Source organism: Microchirus variegatus (genome assembly GCF_963457635.1).
Source record: "Microchirus variegatus genome assembly, chromosome: 2".
In the NCBI taxonomy this organism is placed as follows: domain Eukaryota; kingdom Metazoa; phylum Chordata; class Actinopteri; order Pleuronectiformes; family Soleidae; genus Microchirus; species Microchirus variegatus.
In genome coordinates, this window is record NC_139803.1 from 33,881,513 (window position 1) to 33,907,536 (window position 26,024).

At 38.6% G+C, this 26,024-nt stretch overlaps 1 protein-coding gene across 1 annotated transcript in view; it reads left to right on the forward strand.

The window, feature by feature from the left end:
- Window positions 1-463: 463 nt before the first annotated feature.
- The window catches only part of ltk (leukocyte receptor tyrosine kinase), a gene marked incomplete at both ends in the record, with an annotated part of 38,093 nt that continues 12,532 nt past the window's right edge, over window positions 464-26,024 (forward strand). The window contains 17 exons of the mRNA XM_083906701.1: window positions 464-494; window positions 901-996; window positions 2,334-2,483; window positions 2,996-3,230; window positions 7,153-7,292; window positions 7,572-7,697; window positions 10,269-10,418; window positions 11,340-11,440; window positions 11,521-11,681; window positions 12,325-12,419; window positions 16,120-16,191; window positions 16,945-17,119; window positions 18,268-18,418; window positions 18,512-18,640; window positions 19,196-19,352; window positions 21,929-22,114; window positions 23,086-23,184. Coding sequence (XP_083762827.1) covers window positions 464-494; window positions 901-996; window positions 2,334-2,483; window positions 2,996-3,230; window positions 7,153-7,292; window positions 7,572-7,697; window positions 10,269-10,418; window positions 11,340-11,440; window positions 11,521-11,681; window positions 12,325-12,419; window positions 16,120-16,191; window positions 16,945-17,119; window positions 18,268-18,418; window positions 18,512-18,640; window positions 19,196-19,352; window positions 21,929-22,114; window positions 23,086-23,184 — 2,254 coding nt within the window. The remainder of the gene's footprint in view (window positions 495-900; window positions 997-2,333; window positions 2,484-2,995; window positions 3,231-7,152; window positions 7,293-7,571; window positions 7,698-10,268; window positions 10,419-11,339; window positions 11,441-11,520; window positions 11,682-12,324; window positions 12,420-16,119; window positions 16,192-16,944; window positions 17,120-18,267; window positions 18,419-18,511; window positions 18,641-19,195; window positions 19,353-21,928; window positions 22,115-23,085; window positions 23,185-26,024) is intronic.

Sequence of the window (26,024 nt, forward strand, 5' to 3'; positions counted from 1 at the left end):
ATTCCATCATGATATATTATGTGACTATTTCACAGATAAAAGTGTTTATCACAAGTTTGGGACCTCTGATTTACTGTTGGTCTACTGTTGATCTACTGTTGTGCTGCATCTTCACCAAAAAGAGTTCTTCTATTATTGCTGTTATCGCTGATTGCTTTTTAAGAGAGTACTTCATAATAAGAATAGTGTTGCAAGTGTAAATCAATTTCACCCCTTGAAACATCTAGTGAAGGTTGCTCTGTTTTTCATTGTGCGTCTGTAAATCTGTCCACCTCTTTCTGCTGCTGAAATCTCTAAATGTGACTTACACGGTTCCTGTAAACGCGTTGGCGTTTCTGAGAGATTGAACCCTGATCTCTTCAATAACGCACCGACTCTTCCTCTTCTTTGTGAAAAGTATCCCTTAGGGTTTATTAAAAATTGCACTTATAGTTTCATCCTGCACCACGGTTCTTCAGAGGCGATGGTTAACCCAGATCAGCCCAGAGAGTTAGGTCAGCCTGTTTCCTTCAAAATAAAGTTCACAAAGCATCTGTGCTGCACTGCAGTGAACGCTTGCCAAAGAGGCAACCTACATTTTTACTTATCAACTCTTATCAAGTCTCTCTCTCTCGAGGTTCTGCAGTGGTGCTTTGAACAAAGGCTATATTTGATCATGAAAACACTCATTGATGGTGACACATGGACACGTGTGTACACTTATTGTGTGTGTGTGTGTACACAATATATTTGTTAACAGATCAAGATGGCAAATTACTTCAATAGTGCCTCATCTACAGATTAATACGTCAACTATTCCAGTTATAGAAAAAAAAAATTGCGTATTGGACATAAACTCCATTGTAGGTAAACTATTATTAGTTTTGTAAACACCCTCTCTGTCTGTCTTTCTGTCCTCAGTTAGCAGTACGTGTCATGGCCTTTTGGACAGATTTCAGGACGAGAACTCCGACGAGGGGCTTCCTCATCACATGGACCCAGAAGACGACAGCCAAAGTAAGGACTGTGTTTGTTTCTCCTGACACGCACACGCACACACACACACACACAACTATTGTCTCTGTGTCATAGCATCACTTGTGATCATTCAGTGAAGTTCAGATTTCAAATGACTCAATTAAATACAGTTAAAAGAGGCAGAGTGTGCGAAAATGAAGGGACAGGAAGTGACATCAGCCACAGAGGCTACTGGGAGCTAACAGCAGTTAGCATTTTGGAAAAGTGATCATTTGCAGGCTCTAGCAGGCACATTGCCGTCATACATAACATGTATTCAATGGACAGATAAATCCTCTGAGGCTGGAAGTTTGTGTAGAACTCTGTGCTGCACTGTGGAGCCAAGAATATAACTTTTCTCAGACTTCACGGACTTCCATTTTTTGGATACTGTTGCCCTCCCCAGCACTCTTCCGTGTTTTTTGTACAAAGCGGAGCTCCGCGAGACAACAATTCCAGGAATTTAGCGCATTGGGACGTCCCAGTGAGCGCGGAAGTCAACATTGCATGTTTTATCTCCTGTACTTAGACTGAGGAGGACCACAAAAACATGTGAGTCATCTTTTTTCACACTTTGCCGACTGATAGGACCTCCAGAGTCCCAAATATAAGGATTTGAATGATTAAAAAGTTGATTTTGCATAATATGGCTCTTTTAAATTAAAAAAAATTGTGTATTTTGATTTTGTGGTTCATTTGTGTGTGTTTGCTTTCGTGAAAATATTGACACAAATCTGATTGAATAGTAGGGTACTATACTCGTGTCACTGATCATTTCTATGTAGCTTGTTCCTCTTCTGTAATTCGCTTTTGGATAAAAAGCGTTAAACAGACACTTGATCTGTGGGGGAACAGAAAACTGCTTGTTGTCTGACTTCTTGCGGTTTGACACACTGACCTAAAGAAAGACGAAACACACACACACAAAGCAAACAGAAAAATAGAAACTGCAGAAATAAAAATGACACTGTGTCTATTTCTGTCCTATCATCCCCAGAGGGATAATGCCTATGGCTGTTTAGCATAATGCTGCAGTGGCAGTTTCCTCTCTCATCCTCACATGACGTCTCCTCCTTTCTTTTCCTGTTCATCATCATCAACCCCCAACAGAGACACTGTCTGTGCGCCTGATGGACACATTTATCACTTTAAATTTAGTGGAAATGTGGACTTTGAGTCAAGAATATGATTAGGAATATTTTCTAAGATATTTTTGAACATTTATTTTTTTCTTTGATTAGTAACAGTACACAGTAGCCTAGTGTATTAACTTATTTTGACGAAAGAAAAGTTGTGTCTCGGCTGTTAAACTAACGGCAAACACTCTCCATGTACAGGTACCTCCTGTGATTTCGAGTCTCCGTGCCTCTGGACCTTATCGAATCACAGCGACCAAAGTGACTGGACACTGGTGTCGCCACAGCAACGACAAAGGGCACAGGTTGGGATGATGCCTGCGACCGACCACTCGGAAAAAAGCAGTAATGGTAAGAGTGTAGTGTACAGACGACTGAAGAGCTCCACAGTCTGTGCCATGATTTCATCGCATCGCTTTCTATTAAACACCACAGTGTTTCTCATTTCCGCCACTCTCTTAATCAGAACAATAACAAAAAATTCCGATGCCGGGAAGGAGGGAGAATGGATGTTTTGTAGGTCGTGCTTTGTTCCCGCTGTGCATTTGCACTTTACAGGGAGAGCAGAACATGCAGCAAACGGCAATGAGTGGTTGTGATCCACTCATGAAAAATACACACAATCATTTTATAAAGAAATGAAGCAGAGGCAGATAAACTGGATGATGTCAAAGGCCAGCAAAATACGTGTATATATATATATATATATATATAAACACGTAAATGTACAAGTATATATATACACGCATAGGTGTATGTGCATGAATGCATTATTGGTGGGACATTTTGAATTTGCCACATTTAATCTGGCTGCTATAAAACTCGAATTACATTAAATGTCGTCTTTGTTTTATTACCCCCAGGGCACTTCCTCCTCCTCAGCGCGTCCCCTGCTGCTGCTGAGGCTTCTGGGAAGTGCGACGAGTACCACCTGACCAGCCTGGTCCTGCCAGGAAGCAACAAGCACTGCACCTTGAAAGTGGCTCTGTTTGAGTCTGATCCAGCTGTGGGAAACCTAACGCTCCTGATCAAACCGGTTCTGTTCGACTCGGCTGTTCACGCTGTGGCTCTCGACCACAGGAGCCAAGACGCCCACAGGTGGGCACACACACACACACACACACACACTGAATTCCATGACTTCAGAGGACATTGCATTGACTCGCATCCATTTCCTGGAGACTTAATCCTTAACCGTAATTACTACTGGACTTACCCTGACCCTGACCCCTAACCATAACCTTAACCTTAACAACATAATCTTCATCTTAAGATGTAGTCATATAATGTGACTGTGTAAACGGATTTAGGTCCCCATAACATAAGGAATACCAGGTATCTACTGTATATGTGTATATATATATATGTATATATATACATTTATATATATATATTTGTATATATATATATACATATATATATATATATATTTGTATATGTATAGATTTATGTATATATATATATATATATATATATATATATATATATATATATATATGTGTGTGTGTATATATACATATACACATATACCCCCATAATGTGACTGTGTAAACAGATTTCGGTCCCCACAACATTAGGAATAACAGGTACACGCGCACACACACGCATTCACCATGCTTCTGCCATGTAGTCCTGATTGATGCAGTATCGTGTCCATTTAATTAGGGTAAAAAAAAAAGCTTATTTCCTGATTGAAGTGCTCCTCAATTGTGGTGCAGCCTGTACAAAGACGGGGGGGCACTGGCCTCCAGACGGTGCAAGGACATGGTGACTAATATGTTTTATTTGTTGGGCACAGAAGTTGAATAAAGGAAGGAAAAATAAAATAAAATCTTACAATTGTAAAGTATTTTGTCCCGCATGGCTGGCGAGTGTGTGGGGACAGTGGAGCGCTCTTGTGTCGTCTCCAGAACAGGGACAGGTAGTTTCTGTTGATTAAATGTCGAAGTACGCGGCCAAGTACAGTGCAGCTAAAAGCATTCATGTCTGTGGATATGAATTTATATATAATTGGTTGGGACAGAAGGGAGATAGCGGGGCATATGCATTAGGTTTGCACACTGGCTGTTCGCCTCTGTGCAGTAATGGACAGCACTTCCATTATGAGAGGATCAGCTGTTCATCCACATAGACCTGCACTTCCTGTGTGGCACATTTTCTCCACGTGTATTTCGCCACGATTTACCTGCACTTTGACATTTGATTTGAAGAAGAACGCAGCGCACGTCAAGCTGGCGCCGTGACCTTTGATGTCGACAGTGACCATCATCAAAGAGCAGCGTCTCTGTTCAAAAGGCAGATGCGGCCGTGATAGCGCTGCGAAAGAAGTACGTTCAAAGGATAAACTCGAGAGTCAAACGCTAATTGATCAGATTAGTGGTGGGTGAAAAATCAAAGGAAAGCGGCAGACAGAGGGACAGTCATTGATTTCTCTTGAAAGTTACATTTAAATTTGAAACAAAAATGGATACATGCTTTGGTATGAAACCTCAAAATGTGAGTGGGGATTTTGTCAAAAACAAAAAATTAAAAAGGAGAGAGGCAGAAATTAACCCTGAGAACACAGAGCATTTTTTCCCACGAAACATACAGTATATACAGAAAAAAAGTGCAATATAATGTCTTATATCCTTTCTTTCCAGCACAACCTAGGCAATCTAATTATATATTATATAATATATAATTATATAATATTCTGCAGACCGGTTGTAATGTACATTCTACATTCTATTTTTAAACCTATTTTTTATAGTCAGTGTTAATATCTTTATATATTGTACTTTATATATTCTATTTCTTTTTGGTAATGCATGTTTATTATTTATTATCCATATTGTCTTGCTGCTGTAACACTGGAAATTTCCCCACTGCGGGACGAATAAAGGACTATCTTATCTTATCTTATATTATTTTTGTCATTTTCACCGACTATATAAACACACCTGAGTACTCAAAATGTTTAAAATCGGTCACAGTTCAAAGTTCACAAAAATGGACTTAAAAAGGTCTACTTTTGTGACTTCTGCACAATTATTGCTACTTTATTTCAAATGTGATATAACAACAACAGACGAAGAAGACGAGGTGTACTTTTGTTTGTGACTTATAGACATTGACATCAACCTCACCTTTCTCACTAGTTTCTATATTTGTGTTCTACAATAAAAAAAAGACACCAGCAAACCAGAAATTCACATCAATTAGATAAAAAAAATCCAACTATCTCCTGTGGATAGAGTAAAGCAGAAAAACAGAAAAGTGATGAAGTTAAAAAGGCCTCACAAGATGTTCCAAACATGGATTAAATCTCCAGGTTTTCTTGTAAAACACATTAGTTCTAGGAAGGCGATGCCCCCTTTTCCCCTTTTCTAATTATATTCTATTAGATTTAAAGATTGCTTGATAGTTATAATCTAATATCAATATAAACTTAGGTAACCAGGATTGTTTTCGTACCTTTCGAAAGAGAAAACTTCAAACTCAAAGTTGTTATTAATCTGGAAAAGGTGTTTAATATTGTTTGTTTGATGAAAAACATCAGCTATACATATGTATATAATACTGTTGGACGTTAATGATCAGGTTAAGTGAATTTAGACGCATCATGTTTTTGTTTTTCGATTTTTGCTAACAACATAACCTAATGTCACTAACCTTGTTAGCTGACTTACTGACAGCAGGTGACTGTTGTTGATTAGAGAGCACAAACATGTGACTGCTCAGGCTTCTGCAATACAGTATTTACCAGGTACTCAAGTATTAGTACCACTATTTCACCACTATAAGTAAAAAAGTAGCTTGTTTAAAATGTACTTGGAGTAAAAGTTACTGAGTTACTTTTTTAACAAGGTTGGGGTTCTTGAGGACACAAATCACACATGAATTGTTTTTAATTAAAGGCAAACCTTTACAAATGAAAGTGCTGACAAAATAAAACATGTAAGCACGTAATGTATTCAATCAAATCAGAGTACATGTGAACACCATCTCTGCAAAGTTTGACTTTGATCAAGTGAAGCAGAACAAAATTAGATGTCTCATTTGTCACATATTAGAAACATCTGTGCCTTTTGTATTTTCTCATGTGTTTGAAAGTACTTTTTTTCCCCCACTTTTATATCACAATTAATGTTCAATAAAACAATCTATGGCTTTGTTTCAAAGTTCCTGCAGAATTCAATGTATTTTCGATATATTTTCCATTCCAAAAAAACTAACACCAGATGGTCTCTCTTTGTTGGCCTGTATCTCAGCGAGGGATGGGTCTATATGAATGATTGACAGCTCATTGGCTGCCTTACAGCCAATAGAAGGACGCTGTCCTCTCGAACTTGTGATTGACAGCTTTGTTAGCCAATGAGAAGCAGCAGAGCGCCTGGCTGTGACGTGACTGGCTGCTGCCTTTGGATAGGGTAATGCTTCACCTAGGGTCGTTATGTCAGCTAGAGACGCCCGCAATGTTTGGAGTGTAACACAGGAAGTCCGCCTGACTTCAAATAATCTCTCTGGGTACCCCAATTGGGGATTCTTGGGTTCTCATCATTCACCTGTCCTTATCATAGTGTGTTAATGGGAGGTAATGGGGATTTAACTTTGACGGCGAAAGTACATGGAACAAAGACGCGTGTGACGTCATGTTTTTATGTGCTACGGCACCGGAGTCCAGGCACCGTTTACCAGTTAGCTCCGTTAGCTCCTTTGGCGGCATTAGCGCACCTACAGTCAAACTGGAGTGGTCTGTTTATTAAATGAAAAGAGCAGCGCTACAAATAACCGTTTTAACAATCGGGAGTCACGTACACTTGAAGTCACGTGTGTCTTTTTCCCGGTCAGTAGTCATGGAACCGCGTCATGCGTTAACGTTGACGCCGTTAACGTGCCCTGCACTAAATAAAACCTATAAACCTATATATAATATAAACCTACTCAATTCCTTTACACTTCTGGTGTTTACTGTATTTTAAAACCTGTGTGCGTGCATTCTCTTTACTCCAGTATTCTGTGTTTGGTCGTCACACAGGGCTGAGTGGGAAGTTCTGGAGATTGTGATCGGCAAAGTGGAGGAGCCCTTCGAGCTGAGCCTGGTCTACTCGTCCTGTTTGTGGGGAAGTGAAGTCACTGTGGCTCTGGACTCTCTGGAGCTCATCGACTGTGAATCAGGTGAGTGGATCACGCGTGACTTACAGATGTCTCTTTGAATCAGTGCCCATGGTTGGTCATCTCTGACCTGATGTGCTGTCAGGGTTAGGGGCAAATTAGCATTCCCTCTGATATCGTGAATCGTATCCTAGGTATCATCTTTCTGATGAGTGGTTTAAATGTCCATTAGAGGTTGTAAAGACAAGAAACCCTTTGCTCACAAGTTCACAAAAAGAGGAAGATGTCGAGAGCAGTTCTGTTGCAGTCTGACTAACTGTTGTGTGGTTGCCCGGGATACAGAACACCAGGATGCAATCTGCGGGGAGTATTTCCACTGTGTTCACTCCGAAGTCTGCATCGATCCAAGCCAAGTGTGTAACTTCCACACCGACTGTCCGTACGGAGAGGATGAAGGCTTCATCTGTGGTGAGATTTATTTTGTCTGGATAGACTCACTGAACGTTGACATCACCTTGATTGAAACCATGGTCCTGAATGTTAAAAACATGGCTATTTGCATGTTTGCAGATGTTTTTTTCCTCGCTCCGTCACACACCTGTCCTCAGGCTTTTGCAAACACTTTGAAACATATCTTTTAAATCTAAAAATATCACAGTCACAAATTGATCAAGCGAATACAGAACAGAAAAGGTGTCGCTCAACACCTCATACAGTATGTCTGAAATATAACCATCTTCTGCTTCGGAACGGGATAATTATTGTTCGTCGTCATCTCCTACAGAGAGAGAGAGTTTATTTGTTTGACAAATTTGAATTATATTGGATTTATTTTAATCTGGAAATGAATTACAGTCACATGCAGTAAAGTATGTTATTATTCGTAAGAGTCAGGGGCAGCCATCACTTGGCTTTCCATGGTCAAATAAGCTGCTCCTAAATGTGAAAGTGTGTAGAATTGATGTAAAGAAGGGAATATTCTTGCCTTAGTAACGCGTGGCCACGCATTAATATATAGATTAGAATTATAGATTTTTAAAATAGTAGGCGATTAATTTATCCATTAATAGTTGTTTCAGCTCAAATCTCAGAAAAGTCTTTGACATCAGGATCATCAAGGATAACACCCAGGTTTCCGACCATAGGGCTGAACAGAACAAGCTAAAGAGCCAATGTGCTGTTTTATCATAAGCAGCAGTATGAGCTCTGCAACTATTAACTGAATAATGGGCTACTTCTGCATCCAGTTGGTCCCCTGCTGTCTGCTGGGCTTTGAACCTGAGCTCATTAATAGCAGCTGTATTGGCGTTCCTGTGCATCAGGTGCTTCACCTCCTCATCAGTTCCCATGTAAATAATACACAGCTCGCGTCTTCCACCAGCTCTGCATCCGTAAAACCTGTGATCGACCTCAGGGTCTACTTTGAAAAGCTGTAAATGTGCACTTACCAGGATTAGTTACACCTGTTTCACCGCCGCGACACCTCGGTTTGAGCCAGGGATGAACTCTGGAGCAAAGGTCAGGCCCCAGTTTCTCAGAAATCCTCAATTTCTTTCATTCTACGATTGTGCAGCCCCCAGGGAGAAACACGTTAAATCAAAAACCAAGTTCTGAGTGAGTGCATGTACAGCATATTCTCTCCTCTGGCATTTCCTGTCGCCCTCGACTGTCTTTAATAAACCAAGAGACTCGCAGATCAACACATGAATATGAGATAAGAGTTAAGAATTTCATTTCCTGGCGTGGACATTCTTTCATCATCTGCCTCCAGCTTGTACTTTCCCTTTTCCTCCTGCCCAGCAGCTCCATCTTCAACATCCACTCTGTGTTCTTTGGACATTTGAACAGTGAATAACATAATTTTTAACATCTCTTTTTTTCCTTTGAGTTGTGCTTTAAGACCAGGAATGAAAGATATGAATAAAATTAAAAAGAGATGTATAAATTGTTTTTATTTGAATTGCTTGCTCTAAATGGAAGAACGTAGCAATAACATTGCAAGGTCATGACATCAAGACTGAGCAAAAATGAAATGGCCTTAAACTACGGCTGAACAATTTTAGTATTTTCGAATCCATCTTTTACCACTTTATCCCCCATTTGGCCCCCATTTTTAAGTCCAATTTGCAATTTGAAACAAAGCACTTAACAAATAGCAGAGGCCGCAATTAAATGCCTCTGTTTTCACTGTTCTTTTTGTCTTTTATCCAAATTAAAAACTGCGACTCAAAAGTTCTCACTTTAAATCTATTACGCAGTTAATATTAAGCCGATCTTCATCGATTTACAATCGCAATTAGTTACTTCCTCCAAATCGAAACCACCGGGACGCCATTGGATAACTCTGTTAAACGGAAACCAATGCCACTTTGCTATAAAACACCAAAGAGGAGAAGTAATGGACGATAATGCTGCGTTCCAGAGCTCATCCAAACCAGTTGGATGTGGGACTTAATCCGACCTCCAACTAGAAAAAGTGCACTGGAATACCTGTCGAAGTGGGACCTCCTACTAACAAAATGAAGTCGGAGAATAATGGCGGCGCCCGTGGAGTCACATGAATAGACTATAAACTTTACTTTTCTGCGTGTAGAGTTGTTTCAGACACCGCAGTTTTATCACAGCTTTTTCATGTTATGGCATGAAATGATGGCGTTGTTATCCGTTGGCATGAAGACATGAAGGGCTACGGTAAAAGTATACTCGCGACGCTACATATCGATATGGATCGCTTTTACATATACGGCTCGCTTGTGTCTGTAAGTCGACTGAATTGCCTTCAGTCAAAACATCGCAGTCATCCATGTTTTCTAACATTCCACTTCAGTTGCCTGGAACGCTTTGAAGTAGCAGCTTGTGCATTCCAGGTAGAATAATTCCCACATTCCGTTTGTTTGGATGGGCTCTGGAACGCGACCAGAAAACCCGGGAGAAAGCGGTGATGCAACCGAAACAGACGTAAAACATCACAGACGATAACAAAGAAGTCTCACAGGGGGGAGATGTTCATATCTTGAACTGCGTGTGCGCTCTCTGCAGGTGCTCTTCCATCTGGCTCGCATTGTTCATTTGAACGAGACAGATGTGGCTGGTCTGTGTCCAAGCAGCGCTCGGCCTGGAGGAGGGTCGCTGGAGATGAGCTTCTGGAGAGGGAAGACATGCAGGGTACAGCTCTGCAGAGTACACCAGGTTAGAGCTCAGCTCATTCTTCATTCTTCTGACTCTACTGCGTTGTTGTTATTATTGTTTGGGCCTCTTGTGGGTCTTCTACCTTTTTAAGGCGAGTTATTTATTGTTGACCTGGACAGCTTGAGCCACAGATCTCGTTTGTCAGTGTCCACGTTGTTTTCTCACCGTACGAACACACACAGACAGGAACGAGGCTTGATTAGACGCAGATGTAGACTTTAACACCTGATCCAGTGCTGTTACTGTAACTGCTCTGTGTATTTTGTTCCTAACACGTTCACTTTCTTAGTTTTATGACCTGATAAGTGTTTTGTCTGGGTCATTATTATTATTATGGTAACACTTTAGATTAGGGAACACATAATCACCAATAACTAGGTGCTTACTGACATATATAAGTAGCATACTAGCCCTTTATTAGTAATCATTAAGCACCTTATTAACACCTTATTCTACGTCTAAGAATTAAAGAATTAAAGGTGCATTATGTAATAAATCTAAATCAACTGGCCATAAAATCCTCCTAATATGTCACAGAGACTCAGGAATAATGTTCATATAACAAACTGAACTCACCAACAACAACAGCACAGCCAAAATAATTGCATTAAAAAAAATATTTTGCAGACTACAAATCATGTTTTGGCATGTGGCGCCACCCATCTACCAATCATTGCAGTCAGTAGAGTCTGAGCTACCGAGCAACCACGGGTTGCCAGTTATGTCAGAAAACGCAACCTAAAAGACCTCTGTATTTTGAATTTGAATGTAGTAACCGTTTTTGGCCACATTCTTACATATGGCACCTTTAAGGGCTAGTATGTTACTTATATGTATGTTAGTAAGCACCAAGTTAATGGTGAATTTGTGTTCCCTCATCTAAAGTGTGACCAGTGTTGTTTTCTTGTTGTTCTCTCCCAGGTCACTTCTTATATCTGCAGGTGAGAGAGAGTCATTCTTTTCAGGAAGCTTCCGTTCGGAGCTCGACTTTCCCTCCTCCGGTCTCGACTGCTGCCTGCCAGGTCAGCTCTTTAGACACACAGAGTGGTTTCCGATCTCCAAACACGTGAAAATGTTGCTAAATCTTTCTTTTCGTGTGCAGTTACGCTTCTCTCTGTACGTCCACGGTAACTTTAATGGCTCTCTGTTGGTGGCCATCGAGGAGAACGGGACAAACACGGCGCCACTGGTGTGGGAGAGAAATGGTCAGCAGGTGGACGACTGGGAAGACGTCGCCCTGCAGTTAACTGGCCTCCATCATGCGTTAGTAAAAAAAACCTTTTTCCTGCTCATATCAGGCTCTGTTAAAGGTAGAGAGTGAGAGATCAGAGCAGTTTTGAGCTGCAACTGGCGATTATTTTTGGAATTGATTAATCTGTCGATTATTTTCTCTATTAATCGTTTCGTCCATAAAATGTGAGAAAATGTTATTAAACGTTGATCAGTGTTTGTCAAACCTGGAAATGACGATGTTCTTGAACGTCTTGTTTTTGTCCACAAACAGTTTTAATCAGTTTTAATGATTTCTTTGTTATGTGGTGCAAAGAAACGAAGAAAATATTCACATTTAAGAAGCTAAAACAATCAGAAATCTTGGTTTATTTATCTAAAAAGCTTCAAACCGATAAATCGATTATCAAAATAGTTGACGATTAATTCAGTAATCGATTAATAATCGTTTCATTGTTTCAGCTCTGGAGCAGTTTGAGCAGGCCCATAAAAGGAGCTCCCACCTTACCTTTAACGTTTAAAATGTGAAGCACGAGCTTCATCACAATTTTCCAATAATGGTTGTACAGATCTGTTTTTTGATAGAAGCTGTTTCACATTATATTAGGATCCACGTTCACATAAACATCACATTACCAATGTATGTCTGAATACACGGTCGATGTGTGTGTTCCAGGTTCCACATTCGGGTGATATCTGTGTGGAAGCACGGCTCCAATGCCGACGTCGCTCTCGACGACATTGCAGTTGGAGCGGCGTGCTTCAGTTCAGGTGAGCGCTCGATAACGTGGCACCACGAAATGCTGTGGACTGTAACAGCAGTCCGGGTACTTGACGGCCAACAGTTTTTCCTTTTGAAGAAAATTAAACCAAAATTGGAAAAATGATATTAAATTAACCAGAAATACACTCTACACATTGTTAATGTGGTAAACGACTATTCTAGCTGCAAGCGTCTGGTTTTTAATGGAATATGTACATAGGTGTATAGAGGCCCATTTCTCTCCAGTGTTCTAATGGTACATTGTGTTTGCTAATCGTGTTAGATAGTTATGGGATGATTAGAAAACCCTTGAAAACCTTTGTGCAATTATGTTAGCATAGCTGAAAACAGTTTTGCTTTGAAGGGTAAAATTATTATTTTGAATAAAAATCATTATATCTAATCTTGTCAATGTCTTGACTATATTTTCTATTCATTTTGCAACTCTTTTGATGAATAAGAGTGAGACTTTTAATGGAAAACACAAGAAAAATTGTATATGTGACCCCAAACCTTTCAACTGTACTGTAAGTCATATTCTTATTTACATATAAGTTTATATCACACCTTCACGGTGCAAGGCTGAAGCTCCGGGGCGATCAGGAGGCCTTCGCTCACAAATTATGGAGTGGTTTGTCACTTCCCATTAGGCAGGCCTCAGCACTTCCTGTTTTTAAGACTCTTTTTTAAAAAACAAATCTCTTTGCTTTGGCATTCGACTCAGCATGAGTTTGTGCTGTGTATGTGTTCGCTTCTCACCTGTTGTATACGTTTAAACGTTAAATGCTTCATCACTGTACATCACTTTGGTGTCAACCAACTGTTTTACAAATGAATTAGATTGAACTGAGGGGCATTTTTTGTTCCATCTGCTCTTTTGTTCCAGCGGGTAAAGTTTAGGGTCACGGTCACCTTTTTAAATGACATTTTTTGGATTCATGCATGAAATATCCCAAAAATGCTCTGTGGGGAAACTTGGACACCAAGGAAGTATTGATTTGATTCTTTCAGGGTGGTTAAAGTCTCTGTGACCACACACATTATTTTTCTGATGGAGATGAATCACCACAAGATGTTGTTTCTACTTTAAAAATAGGCTCTGTTGCGAGGCTGTAACTTGCAACCGCTTTGAGACTGGACCACTTTACAACATGCTGCTGTTTCTAAGTGATTCAGTGCTCGCGTCGAGAACTCACAATAACTGTAGGCGGCCTAATGCTGTGCTCATGGACGTGGCCAACGAAAACAAAAAGAGCTTCTTAGCTGTTGCTGCTAAGAATGTTTCACGGTTTGATCCAATGAGTTTTGGTCACAAAATTAATTTTGAATGGATTTCCTGTAAAACACAGTTTAAAGCTGTACATAATGTAACTTTATATATACACTACCGTTCAAAAGTTTGGGGTCACCTATACAATTGTTTTGTGTTTTCCATTAAAAGTTACACTTTTATTCATCAAAAGAGTTGCAAAATGAATAGAAAATATATGACAAGATTAGAAATAATGATTTTTATTACAAATAATCATTTTGTCCTTTCGTCAGATACCAGCAAAAATGTTTTCAGCTGTGCTTACATCATTGCACAAGGGTTTTCAAGGGTTTTCTAATCATCCAATATCCTTCTAACACGATTAGCAAACACAATGTACCATTAGAACACTGGAGAGAAATGGGCCTCTATACACCTATGTACATATTCCATTAAAAACCAGACTTTTGCAGCTAGAATATTCGTTTACCACTTTAACAATGTATAGAGTGGATTTCTGGTTCATTTAATGTTATATTCATTGAAAAAAAAGTGCTTTTCATTCAAAAATAAGGACATTTCTAATTGAGCCCAAACTTTTGAACAGTAGTGTATATAAATATTAACAAATGTGCACTACATTCAAACCACTGTCAAATGACTTCACACAGTGCTGGTCCTCACGCCTGTCTCCGTCTCCGTCAACACTCCCATGCTGCACAGAGTGACACATTTTTATCGATCGTGACTGACGGAGACAAAGAAACGAGCAGACGCCAAGGAACGCGTTTCTATGACAAGTCTCAGAAACCGCTCAAAATAAACGTCGGATGCTCCACAGACTCGTTTTAATCACGATCGCAATCTTGGCTCCTGACGAGCACGACGTTAAAAAAAAAAAAGGGCTGTGCCAAAGGAATGCCGAGCAAATCAAGCGCTCCCTAAACGACTTCCTGCATGTTCAATCAGAGCAGTCGCAGATGCAGATGCAGTCTGGCGAATGTTACTGCTTGCACATGCAAATGCACCCCCGCATGCAATGCATATATATAGATGTATATATATGTGTGTGTGGGTATTGTGTTAACTTTTTAGGACCTTTTCTGGCATAAACACTAAATATGTCAGGACCAGTCGTCCTCAAGGAGAACAAAACCTGGTGCTAATGAAGCAGAACCCGATGTCTCGGGGCAATAGAAATTCCACACTCCAGCTTTAAGTTCTATAAAATCCTGACATAGTTTCACTGGTTTCTCTCACTGACATCTTTAGTGTTATCGTTTGAGTAACCTCGACGACAAGAAACGCAAGAAAATGCGAATTTCGACACACGGTTCAGTACATATGAACAGTAACAGCCCAACTATTACGGTTTTTTAAACAATCTCAGAGTAATTTTTGTCCTTTTTTTAGGGACATTTTCAGATTTTATAATGAGCGCCGCTAGAGTAACACACTTAAACAAAAATATCTACACAAAACTCTCTTCCTGTCCACAATTTCCAACCTACACAGACATTTTTTTTATTTTTTACATAAAAACATTGCTATGTTTGTTGTCTAACCCTGTGTGTTTTCACTTTCATAATACTTGTGTTTTTTCTTAAAATCACCTTAAAGCACAGAGAGTGCTCCCATTGACTCCCATGTTAAAACTCAAATGTGCAGGTTTAAAAAAAAAAAATGAAGGCAGGGGTGATTTTTAAAATTGCTCTGTCAATTCACACCCATTTCTCACAAATGTAAATGTGCCAGTTCCTGAAAGCGTCCTGACGCTCACAAACCAAAATTTAATCTGTATCATAAACTGTTCTTCAAATAAGACAACTTTAAAACATGTTGTTTTCTCTGTTTTTCACCATTTTGGACAGGTAGAAACAGGTGTTTTCATCCAGCTGCAAATTGGCAGCTTTTAGTTCCTTGTTGCAATAGGAAAACCACAGGATAAGACTGTCAGTATTATGGCAGCAGTCACTCGAGTGTCTCCTCGTCTCCATCGTTGAGTTATATCATCAATAAATGGACAGAATTCTCTGATGTGTTGAGTCAGACATACATTTATATTCATGATGTCACAGCAGGCCATAAATCATCTTTAATAACACTCTTTAGGATTTTAAATTGCGCTCATTTTTCTTCCATCTGCATCCTTCTGTTTTGAAAATCATTTCTATGGAAGGACAGGAAAATGAGTCACTGTGACTCAATTTTTTTATGTGCACAGGAATATGTTTTACATACATACGTCTGTGCACTTAACATTTATTTACGGGCATTATACCTGATATATACGTGAGGAATGAACTGAAACCCGCTTGGAAATAATGTTAACAGCACTGTATGTCAGCCACAAAGGAAAAATGCAAAGTTACCAGTAAACACCTCCTATACGTAGGAAACTCATGACAAAAACAACAAAATGTGTGTTTAATGAGTCCTTTTCTGTCTCTCTCCAGACGTCAACTCTCTGCTGCCCATGATTGCATTGGAGGACATGTTCAGTCCTCTTCCAGAGCCCTCAGCGTCAGGTACACATGCAGCCGAAGCATACTTTGTCCACCATGCAGTTTGTATTCCATTCTGCACACTGCGTTTACACACACACAAGCTGCAGACTCGAGGATGCTTGACGCTCAGTCTGTTGTATCAGCTTTAAAGGGACACTGTGTAGTATTTATGGGTTTATATAACCCAAAATCCACTTTTTTATACATATTATGTGCTCCTGCATTGTCTAGTTGCTGTATAATAGTTGTTGTTTCATTTTCATAGTGTTTCAAAAAGCCATGTAAAATAACATGGTCGCGGGCCGCGGTTGCATAGCCACTGTTAGCAGCGAGACGCCATGTTTCTACCGGAGCCTGTAAGGACAAACGCGAGAGAACAAATCAAGCGTCGCTTTACTTGTAGCGGAAGTCCCGCCTCCTCTCTCTCCGCTTCGTCTGCTACGGCCGCGGTAGCCTTGCCCTCTCCCTCGCCTCACGAACCTCATCTGCTGACACGGAGAAAGACAACGAGGAAGGGAGGGGGTGAGCAGAGGAGCAGTTCTTTGTTGTAAATTTCAGCCTCTCCTCTAGATGGCACTATAAACTACTTACTTCACCTTTAATACAAACTGCGTTCACATGATACACGGTTGATTAAAAAGCTCCTTCATGTGTCAATACACACATACGCTCTTCTTTTTCTTCTTCCTGTCATTTCCTCCAGATGTACTTCCTGCTCCCCTGAGTGTTTTTCTTCATGAAAGTGTCTGGTCCTGTCTCTGTCTGTTTTTCTAGAGGTGTCTCTGATGACGTGGTGGTTTAACTCGTGCGGCGCCAGCGGCCCCCACGGTCCGACCCAGGCCCAGTGCGACAGCACCTACAGGAACAAGAACGTCAGTGTCACCGTGGGGAAGGAAGGCCCGCTGAAGGGAGTCCAAATGTGGAGAGTGCCTGCCACCAACAGATACCTGTAAGTGACAGAGAGGATGAGAGGATGTGAGGCTCACGTCAAGGTTGAATTTAAACTTCATTAAGGACGCTCTACAAGATTGTGACGTGCACTGTAGACAAGTGTTGTCTATTACAAACACATGAATCCAATCTGCAGCTAAAACGGTGAGAGAAAGTGTTGAAAAGTCTGTGGCCAGTTTTTTTTTTTTTTTAAGATTTATAGATTTACATATTTAGAGGGAGCTCATGGAATAAACCTATTGATTCTGATATTGTTTTCTACAGTAACTAAAATAGAGTATATGTGTGCGTTTATGTGTGTGTGTATATACAGTATGTATATATACAGTACGCATGTGTATATGTGTGCATGTATCTATATGCGGGTATATAATGTGTATATATGTGTATATAATATATACACATTTATTTATTATTTTATTATTTTTATTATATTATTTATTTATTACACATTTACAGTACATATTATGTGTATGTATGCAGGTAGGTTTATATTTATATATGTATATATACATACATGTATATGTATATTGATATATACTGTATATCTATATATATATATACGTATATGTATGTATGCATGTAGGTTTTTATATATATATATATCAAAAAAATGTATAAGTATATATATGTGTGTGTATATGAGTATATATATATATATGTATATATATATATATGTACCCATAATGCTAAAGAAAATGTAATAAGCTAAAGTTCTTGATTTATATTTTAAAAGCCAGGCCACTGATGATTAAAAACCAATAACTTCTGTGGTCACTTCCTGACTTGATGGAGTGTTAAAGTGGTGTTTCAGAGGTGTGACCATGTGCTCGGGGACTGAACTGTACCGGTCACGCTTCTAAAATCCAAAGCTATCCAAAACTGACCTCACTTTGCCACGCTCACTGCTCGACATGTAGCGCCATAAAAAATCACAGCGCAATCATAGGGTTTACAGGGTGTTGAATTACCCTGCTTAAATAACACACAGCTGCGCTTTCTGCCAAAAAATAAACAAGAGCAAATGTGTTTTTTCTATTAACAGGAAATCATGGCAGTCTACATATCTGGTATGATATGAGCCATGAGTCAGCAGTATACTTTTAACGACATTCACTAATGAGTCCATGTGATAACCTCTCCCAGGATCTCTGCCTATGGTGCCGCAGGAGGGAAAGGAGCCAAAAATCACAACAAACGCAACCACGGGGTCTTCATTTCGGCCATATTCCCTCTGGAGAAAGGAGATCTGCTTTACACCTTGGTGGGTCACCAGGGAGAGGACGCATGCCCGGGGGTGAGTATACGGTTAGGCTAAAGGCAAAGCTCTGGTGATGTTCCACAAAGTGACTTCATGAACCTCTCTCTCTCACTTGCTCTTGGTGTGTAGAGGAATCCTCACACTGAAAAGATCTGCCTGGGAGAGTGGTCAGTGATTGAAGATGACCTCAGGGCAGAGGCTGGGGCTGAGTGGGCTGGTGGAGGAGGCGGAGGAGGTGGAGCGACCTACATCTTCAAGGTAACAAAAATGCCAGGTTCACGCTCAATTTGACATGTTCAGTTTGTGCTATCGGAAAAAAATTCCAACAGTTTTCGGAAAGCTGAGAAGTTGCACATCAAAGCCAGTGTGTGGTTATTGCGGTAATTTCACTCATGCTGTTTCAGGAAGCTGGAGAATCAGCGTCTTTCTTTCGCCAGAGAGGAGAGAGTGGGAAGAACACCTGTGCATAGTGCTCCATACACCACTTACTCTAGCTGTGATGTAGTTGAGGAGGCTCCAAACTAATGAGTGTTAATATAAGATAAAATAAGATTGAACTTCATTAATCCTGAAGGAAATTCTTGCTCAAAAATTGCAAAAATGACAAAAAATAACAATAACAAAGATAAGATCGCAAGTTTCGAAAGAGTGGTGCAAACGGAGTCTATATATATTTATATTGCACATGATAGTGAACATAATGAAGCCAATAATATTGAGATTGAAATACAAAATATTGTAATATTATATAATATTGCACATGAAACTGAGAGTTATTATTGATCCCAATAATATTATTTCTGTTCCCGTCAGATGGAAAACGGCAAGATGATTCCCCTGCTGATCGCAGCAGGCGGAGGAGGGAACTCTTACCTGGAGGACCCAGAGTCCAGTCTGGACCACGTCCCACTGGAGCAGTATGAAAACAGCACGCTGCGTCCCAGCAGCAACGGTCAGACTGGTGCAGCAGGTGAGTAAATGAGGTTGAGGTTTTCCATTAAACTTACACTTTTATTTCTTTTCATTTCTGAAATGAATAGAAAGTATATTCAAGACATTGACAAGATTATTTTTTAGAACATTGGTTCTCAAATGAATAACAGTTGATGGTTTTAATCCAGGAGCTACTAAGCTTGTTAAATGTTTATTGGACATTACTGGATACAGACCAATAAGTGTAGACTGTAGAACTACAATCTTGTCATTAAAATGATTACAAATGGGATTTCTTTCAGTTTTTTTTTTCCTGTGGCGGCCCTCAGTCCAATGTTGGGTTCCTAAATTGGCCCTCAGGTATCAAAACTTTGAGAACCCCTGATTTAGAATAAAGAACCAACAAAACTGTTTTCAGCTGTGCTAACATCATAGCACAATCGTTTTCAAGGGTTTTCTAATCATCCAATAACCTTCTAACGCGATTAGCAAACACAATGTACCATTAGAACACTGGAGAGAAATGGGCCTCTATACATATGTACATATTCCATTAAAAACCAGACATTTGCAGCTAGAATAGTCGTTTACCACATTAACAATGTATAGAGTGTATTTCTGGTTCATTTAATGTTATATTCATTGAAAAAAATGTGTTTTTCCTTCAAAAATAAGGACATTTCTAAGTGACCCCAAACGGTAGTGTATAGCACTAGTTGTCACAAAAACATGAAAATCTTATCAAGTGATGTATTTCCGATCATCACTTCTGATCTTTAATCGATCACCCGCCACTTCGATCTGCATCCTCTGTTTTTTTTTTCTTCTTTTTATTAAAATACGCCAGCCGCCACAGATGTAGATTCATGAGTTTCAGTTCCCGTCGTTTTACTCCTTTTCTCGCAAACCTTTATTGCATCTACATGTGTACGATCTGTAGAACGTCGTTGTCAGTCACTTACACTGGCTTCAATTGAAACCAGGATCAATCAATCAGGAAAAGGCGGAGATGAAATCAAACAAAGGCAGAGAGACTTTGTAAACGTGCGCACGCATGCAAAAAAAAAGAAGTTGCTGCACTTTATGATGTGTGCTTCAAACTCTCATGCCACGAGGGAACATTTTCATCTTTTTTGAAGTAAACATTCTCTGTGAGTATGAATAATTTAACATTTCATATTAATAAAAAATATACCCACCTGGTATCAGTTCTATGGTAGACGCTGGAGATTTGAACCATCACCATCCACATACTCAATCTGTGCAAACATTGATTTAATAAGCCTATTAGACATGCACGCTTTGCTCAGAGATCTTTAGTGCACCAACATTCCACATTATCAAAGGTGGATTGCTTTGGAACATCGACTTGAAGGAAAAGTGAGGAAAAACGTTACAATATGTACGTTATTTATGAAGTACTTTTTATTCCGGATTGGCAACTGGCTTCTCTCCTTGAAACGCATCATTTAAACATTTGTGTGAAATTGTCAGTTATTTAAAAAAAAGATTAGGTTGAAAGCTTTTGTTCCTGTAACTCAAAACCACTCACATGTTCCCCTCTCAAGGCAGAATGTGTTTGGCTTTAAGATAAATGGGGTTTTTACCTCTGAAACCAAACATACAGGGCAAAGCTTCATCAGAAACATTCTGAGTAAAATCCCTTTTTTATTTATCACCTCCTGCACGACCATAAAAACTACCTGTGAGGTTGATCTGAGGGTCAGAGGGAGCGTGGCGCGCTGAGTTTATGTGGGTTTTAGTTTTATATTATTTATGGCAGAGGTGTCAAACTCATTTTACAACAAGAAACTCCAAAGGGATTTTTTTCCCTTTGTTGTACAAAACATATGATGAACAGACTGACATTAAGAAAAATAGCAATATTATGCATAATTTACCCTTGAAAAAAATGCAGTATTTCACAGTATGATTGGATTCTAATCATACTGTGAAATTTTCACAAATTCATGGTGGGGTAAATTTCCATTTAAACATGCTAATTGTGATAATAAGAATTCAGTTATTAAGGAATGATCAAATCTGGCCCTCTTTTTATCATCATTCAGCTTTCACAAGATGGTGACAAAATGGGAATGAGGGAAAAAAACATGAAAATGTTCACTCTTTTTGTCTTTATTTTGAGAGAGAGTGAGATTGAACGTCTGAAGAGCCTTGTAATCAAACCTTTGCCCACTGGCTTCCTGGAAACAAAAATCACAAGCAATCATCACTGAATCCTGTGCATGTGTCTCTGCTTGCCTCGCTCAAACTCTCCAGCATGGATGTCCAAATGCACTTTTCACAAGATTGAGCTTGTTCCTCACAAAACCCTGGATTCTGACTGTCGCTAGAGCTAAATAGTATGTGATCCATCAGCTCAGTGGCAGCTTGTATGAGCGGATACAGTACAGTCACATAATATATGGTAACCATGAGTTCTTAACAGGTTACTGGTGCTGTTAAAGCCATTCCTTACTTTTATATATTCATATTTTTGGACTTAAAAATATGGTTTAAAAATGGTAAAAGTAACAAACTTTTAATGCAAATCCTCCATGGTTATGAGGACACGGTGTAATAGTGTTTGATTACGTTTTTCTTGTTTTAAAGGTGGAGGTGGAGGCTGGAGAGACAGTCCTGGTTCTCACCTGAGAGCGGGCCGGTCTCTGGAGGAGGGTGCAGAGGGGGGCTCATCGTGTCCACTGGCCCTGTCCAAGCTGGGCTGGTCCACTTTCGGGGGGTTTGGAGGCGGCGGAGGAGCCTGCACAGCTGGAGGTGGTGGAGGAGGATACAGAGGTAACATTTCACACTGATTTATGTATGTATATAGATATATACACGCGTATCTATATATTTTTATATGTATGTGCATATATGGGTATATATGTATATATGTATATATGTGTATATTTATATATTTATGTGTATACGTGTATGTATATATGTATATACATATATACACACGTATATATCTATATATCTGTATATGTATGTATATGTGTGTATATGTATGTATATATGTGTATATTTATATATGTATGTGTATACGTGTATGTATATATGTATATACATATATACACACGTATATATCTATGTATATGTATGTATGTATATATGTGTGTATATGTATGTATATATGTGTATATGTATATATTTATGTGTAAACATGTATGTACATGCATATACATCTATATGTATGTCTGTGTATATATGTGTATATGTATGTATATATCTGTATATTTATGTATATATGTGTATATATATATATATATATATATTTATGTGTATACGTATATTTATATATGTGTATATGTATGTATGTATGTGTATATATAGATGTGTATATATTTGTACACTTATATGTATGTATATATGTACAGGTAAATGTATATATATTTATGTGTATACGTGCATGTATATATGTTTATACATACATATTTATGTGTATATATGTATATTTCTGTATATTACAACTTTATTCTCATATTATTTTGACGTTTTTAATATTACAACTTTATTCTTGTATGGTTAGACTTTATTCTTATAATATTCCGACTTTTCCAATATTAGGATTTATCCTCGTAATATAAGGAATTCGTTCTTTAAAGGTCGCTCTATCTAATATCCAATCATACATATCAAAGCCTATATCTGCTGATAATATAGTGCATCCTGATATTTTTTAAATTAAGTAATAATATAATATTTGAGAGGAAATGTTTAACATAATGGTTACACACTGGCATTTGATGGATTTTTTGTGACAGGAGGCGATGCGGTGCTGACGGATGAGATCACAGCCGACGGTCAGAACGGAGTCTCGTTCATTCATCCGATGGGGGAGATTTTCCTGCAGCCTCTGGCGGGTGAGACTCATTCTGATTCGGATACCGTTTTTTTATTTTCAACATCACACAGGAACCTGTTTGTACCTGAAAACACAATAACACTGGAAAGATTTAATGAAGTGGTCTGAAGACGCTCATGCCATGACCACTACTATACACAAAACTCTTTTGTATGAATGGTTCTTACGTGAGGCCAAACAATGGTGATACAGCTGGTCTAGTTGAGAGCACTGGATTGTAGAATGTAATAGATCCTCACTTTGATGATTAGAATCCCAAGATAATCTCGTCAAGTAAGTAGACCTTGAGCTGAGTGTTTTGTGAAACTGTAGAGAAGAAGAAGAAGATGCCATGATATTTTCCATTAGTTTTTATTTAGTTTGGTAAATGCTAAGTTTTATTGTTAGTTTTTTTTGTAATATGGAGTATTATAATAAGGTTATAATAAGTATTGTGTCATAAAAACCCAACAAACTACTACACTCTTAGAAATAAGGGTTCCAAAGGTGTCCTTCTACAAGGGCTGAGGTTCTACCTGGAACCATTTGCTTTCAAGGGTTCTTGATAACACTAATGGTTCCAGTAAGAACCATTTTGATCCAGAGAACCCTTGAAAACCCCTTTCCTGAATAAAGGGTTTTAAAAGGATTCTTGATGGAACCCTCCAAAAGTGTTCCAGGTGGAACCTTTATAGAAAGGTTCCACCTGGAGCCAAAAAGGGTTCTCCTATGAGGACAAGCTGAAGAACCTTATATGGTTCTGCTGAGCACTTTTATTTCTAAGAGTGTAGGACAAATGAGCAACTTTCTCTGAATCTGAGATTGGATGCAATTGGGTAAAAAATAAACAGACTGTTTGATTAATGGTGGAAGTAGAAATTAAAGTCTTGAATTGAAGAAAAATAAGAAGGGAAATCAAATTAGAGCGAACATGAGCAATAAACCACTGTTGTATTAACCCTTAAACACATCTTAAATTTTCATTCATCCATATTGTGTGTCAGTTTATGAATTTTTTTATGGGTTTCATATATTTTTAGTCTATTGTAAAGTAAAAATGTACTAAAAAAAAAAAGTTGGATGGAAAGGACAGATGTTGGTTAAAAACAATAAAAACGTAATGTTTTTTATGAGCACATTATGGTGCTCCAGGTGTGTTAACGAGAGTATTTTATGATACATAAATAAAAATAATAATGCATGAAAACAAATGTTTCTGCTAATATTTCACATATACCGGGCTGCAATATTCAGTTTGCCATAGTGATAATAATTCATTTATTGTATTTTTTTCATAAAATGAAGGTGAATCATGACAAAAACTTGACAATTTAAGGGTTAAACATTTTTAATATTTGACAGTTATGGAAAAGACTCCTGAAAATGTTTGATAGCTTTTTGATGAGCACATTTTAGTGCTCTCTGTGTGTTAACATAACTTTTTTGAAGGATTGATGTGGAAAAAAGTGAGGATATAAAATGAGTTTTATAACAAAATATAACATGGAGTTGCATCATTGTCCATAAACGGCTATTTAACACTTTTGCGCATGATTTGATCTCAAAGCTCAGAGACATGCATGGTGTGAAGATCACTCAGTTCTCCTCCCAGCTATTGATCCAGCTACTGCCTCAGTGTGTGTGTGTGTGCGTGTGTGTGCGTGCCAGACTCTCGCTGTGAACACTGAGCTCCACAAATTCACAGGTACACATGGATTTATGAGGTGTTTTCTTTCCTGTTTTTTTTCTTGTGAGACGATAGCAGCGGCCATCTGCTTCTCATTATTCTTCGGGAGGACTGTCGACTAATTCCCAGCCTCATGCAGCCTGTTGCCTTTGGCGCCAGCAGACAAACATCCATCCTTCCATGTGAAAGACCTTGTTGTTTGTTGCTGTTGCTGCTGCTGCTGCGTGTGCTGCCAGTCACTGCGTTTAACCGCAATAGCTGCTGCTGTAGCATGAAATGCACTTAAAAAAGATGTGATTTAGTTTGATCTTTTTATGTTATGTAATTAAAGCGTCCTCTGATCTTTAACCATCTTGCACAACATACACGCACGATTGATGATGTATACTTTCAAACAATATTAACAATCGTTTCTTTTTGTCCATCAAGCATATTTCTACGAAAAAGAAGCTAATCTTTCGAGAATAAAGTCATAATGTTATTACATAACATTTTTTGATTTAGTTTTAAAATGTAATTGCTCTGTGTTTCTCATCTTGTCGCCTGTAGCTGATCATCTTTGCTTGATTAATAATGACATTATTTTCGGAATGTTACGATTTTATTCTCATAATATAACGACTTTATTCTCGTAATGCTACAACTTTATTCTCTTAATATTTCCACTTTATTCTCTTAATATTTCCACTTTATTCTCGCAATGCTACGACTTTATTCTCGTAATGCTAAGACTTAATTCTCGTAATGCTACGACTTTATTCTCGTAATGTTACGACTTTATTCTTGTAGTGTTACAACTTTATTCTCATAAAATTACGACTTTATTGTCGTAATGTTACGACTTTATTCTCGTAACATTATGACTTTATTCTCGTAATGCTACAACTTTATTCTTGTAATGTAACGACTTTTTTTTAATTTCACGACTTTATTCTCGTAATGTTACGACTTTATTCTTGTAGTGTTACAACTTTATTCTCATAAAATTACGACTTTATCGTCGCAATGCTACAACTTTATTCTTGTAATGTAACGACTTTTTTTTAATTTCACCACTTTATTCTCATAATGTTACAACGTTATTCTCGCAACGTTACGACTTTATTCTCGTAATCTTACAACTTTTTTCTCGCAACGTTACAACTTTTTTCTCGCAACGTTACAACTTTATT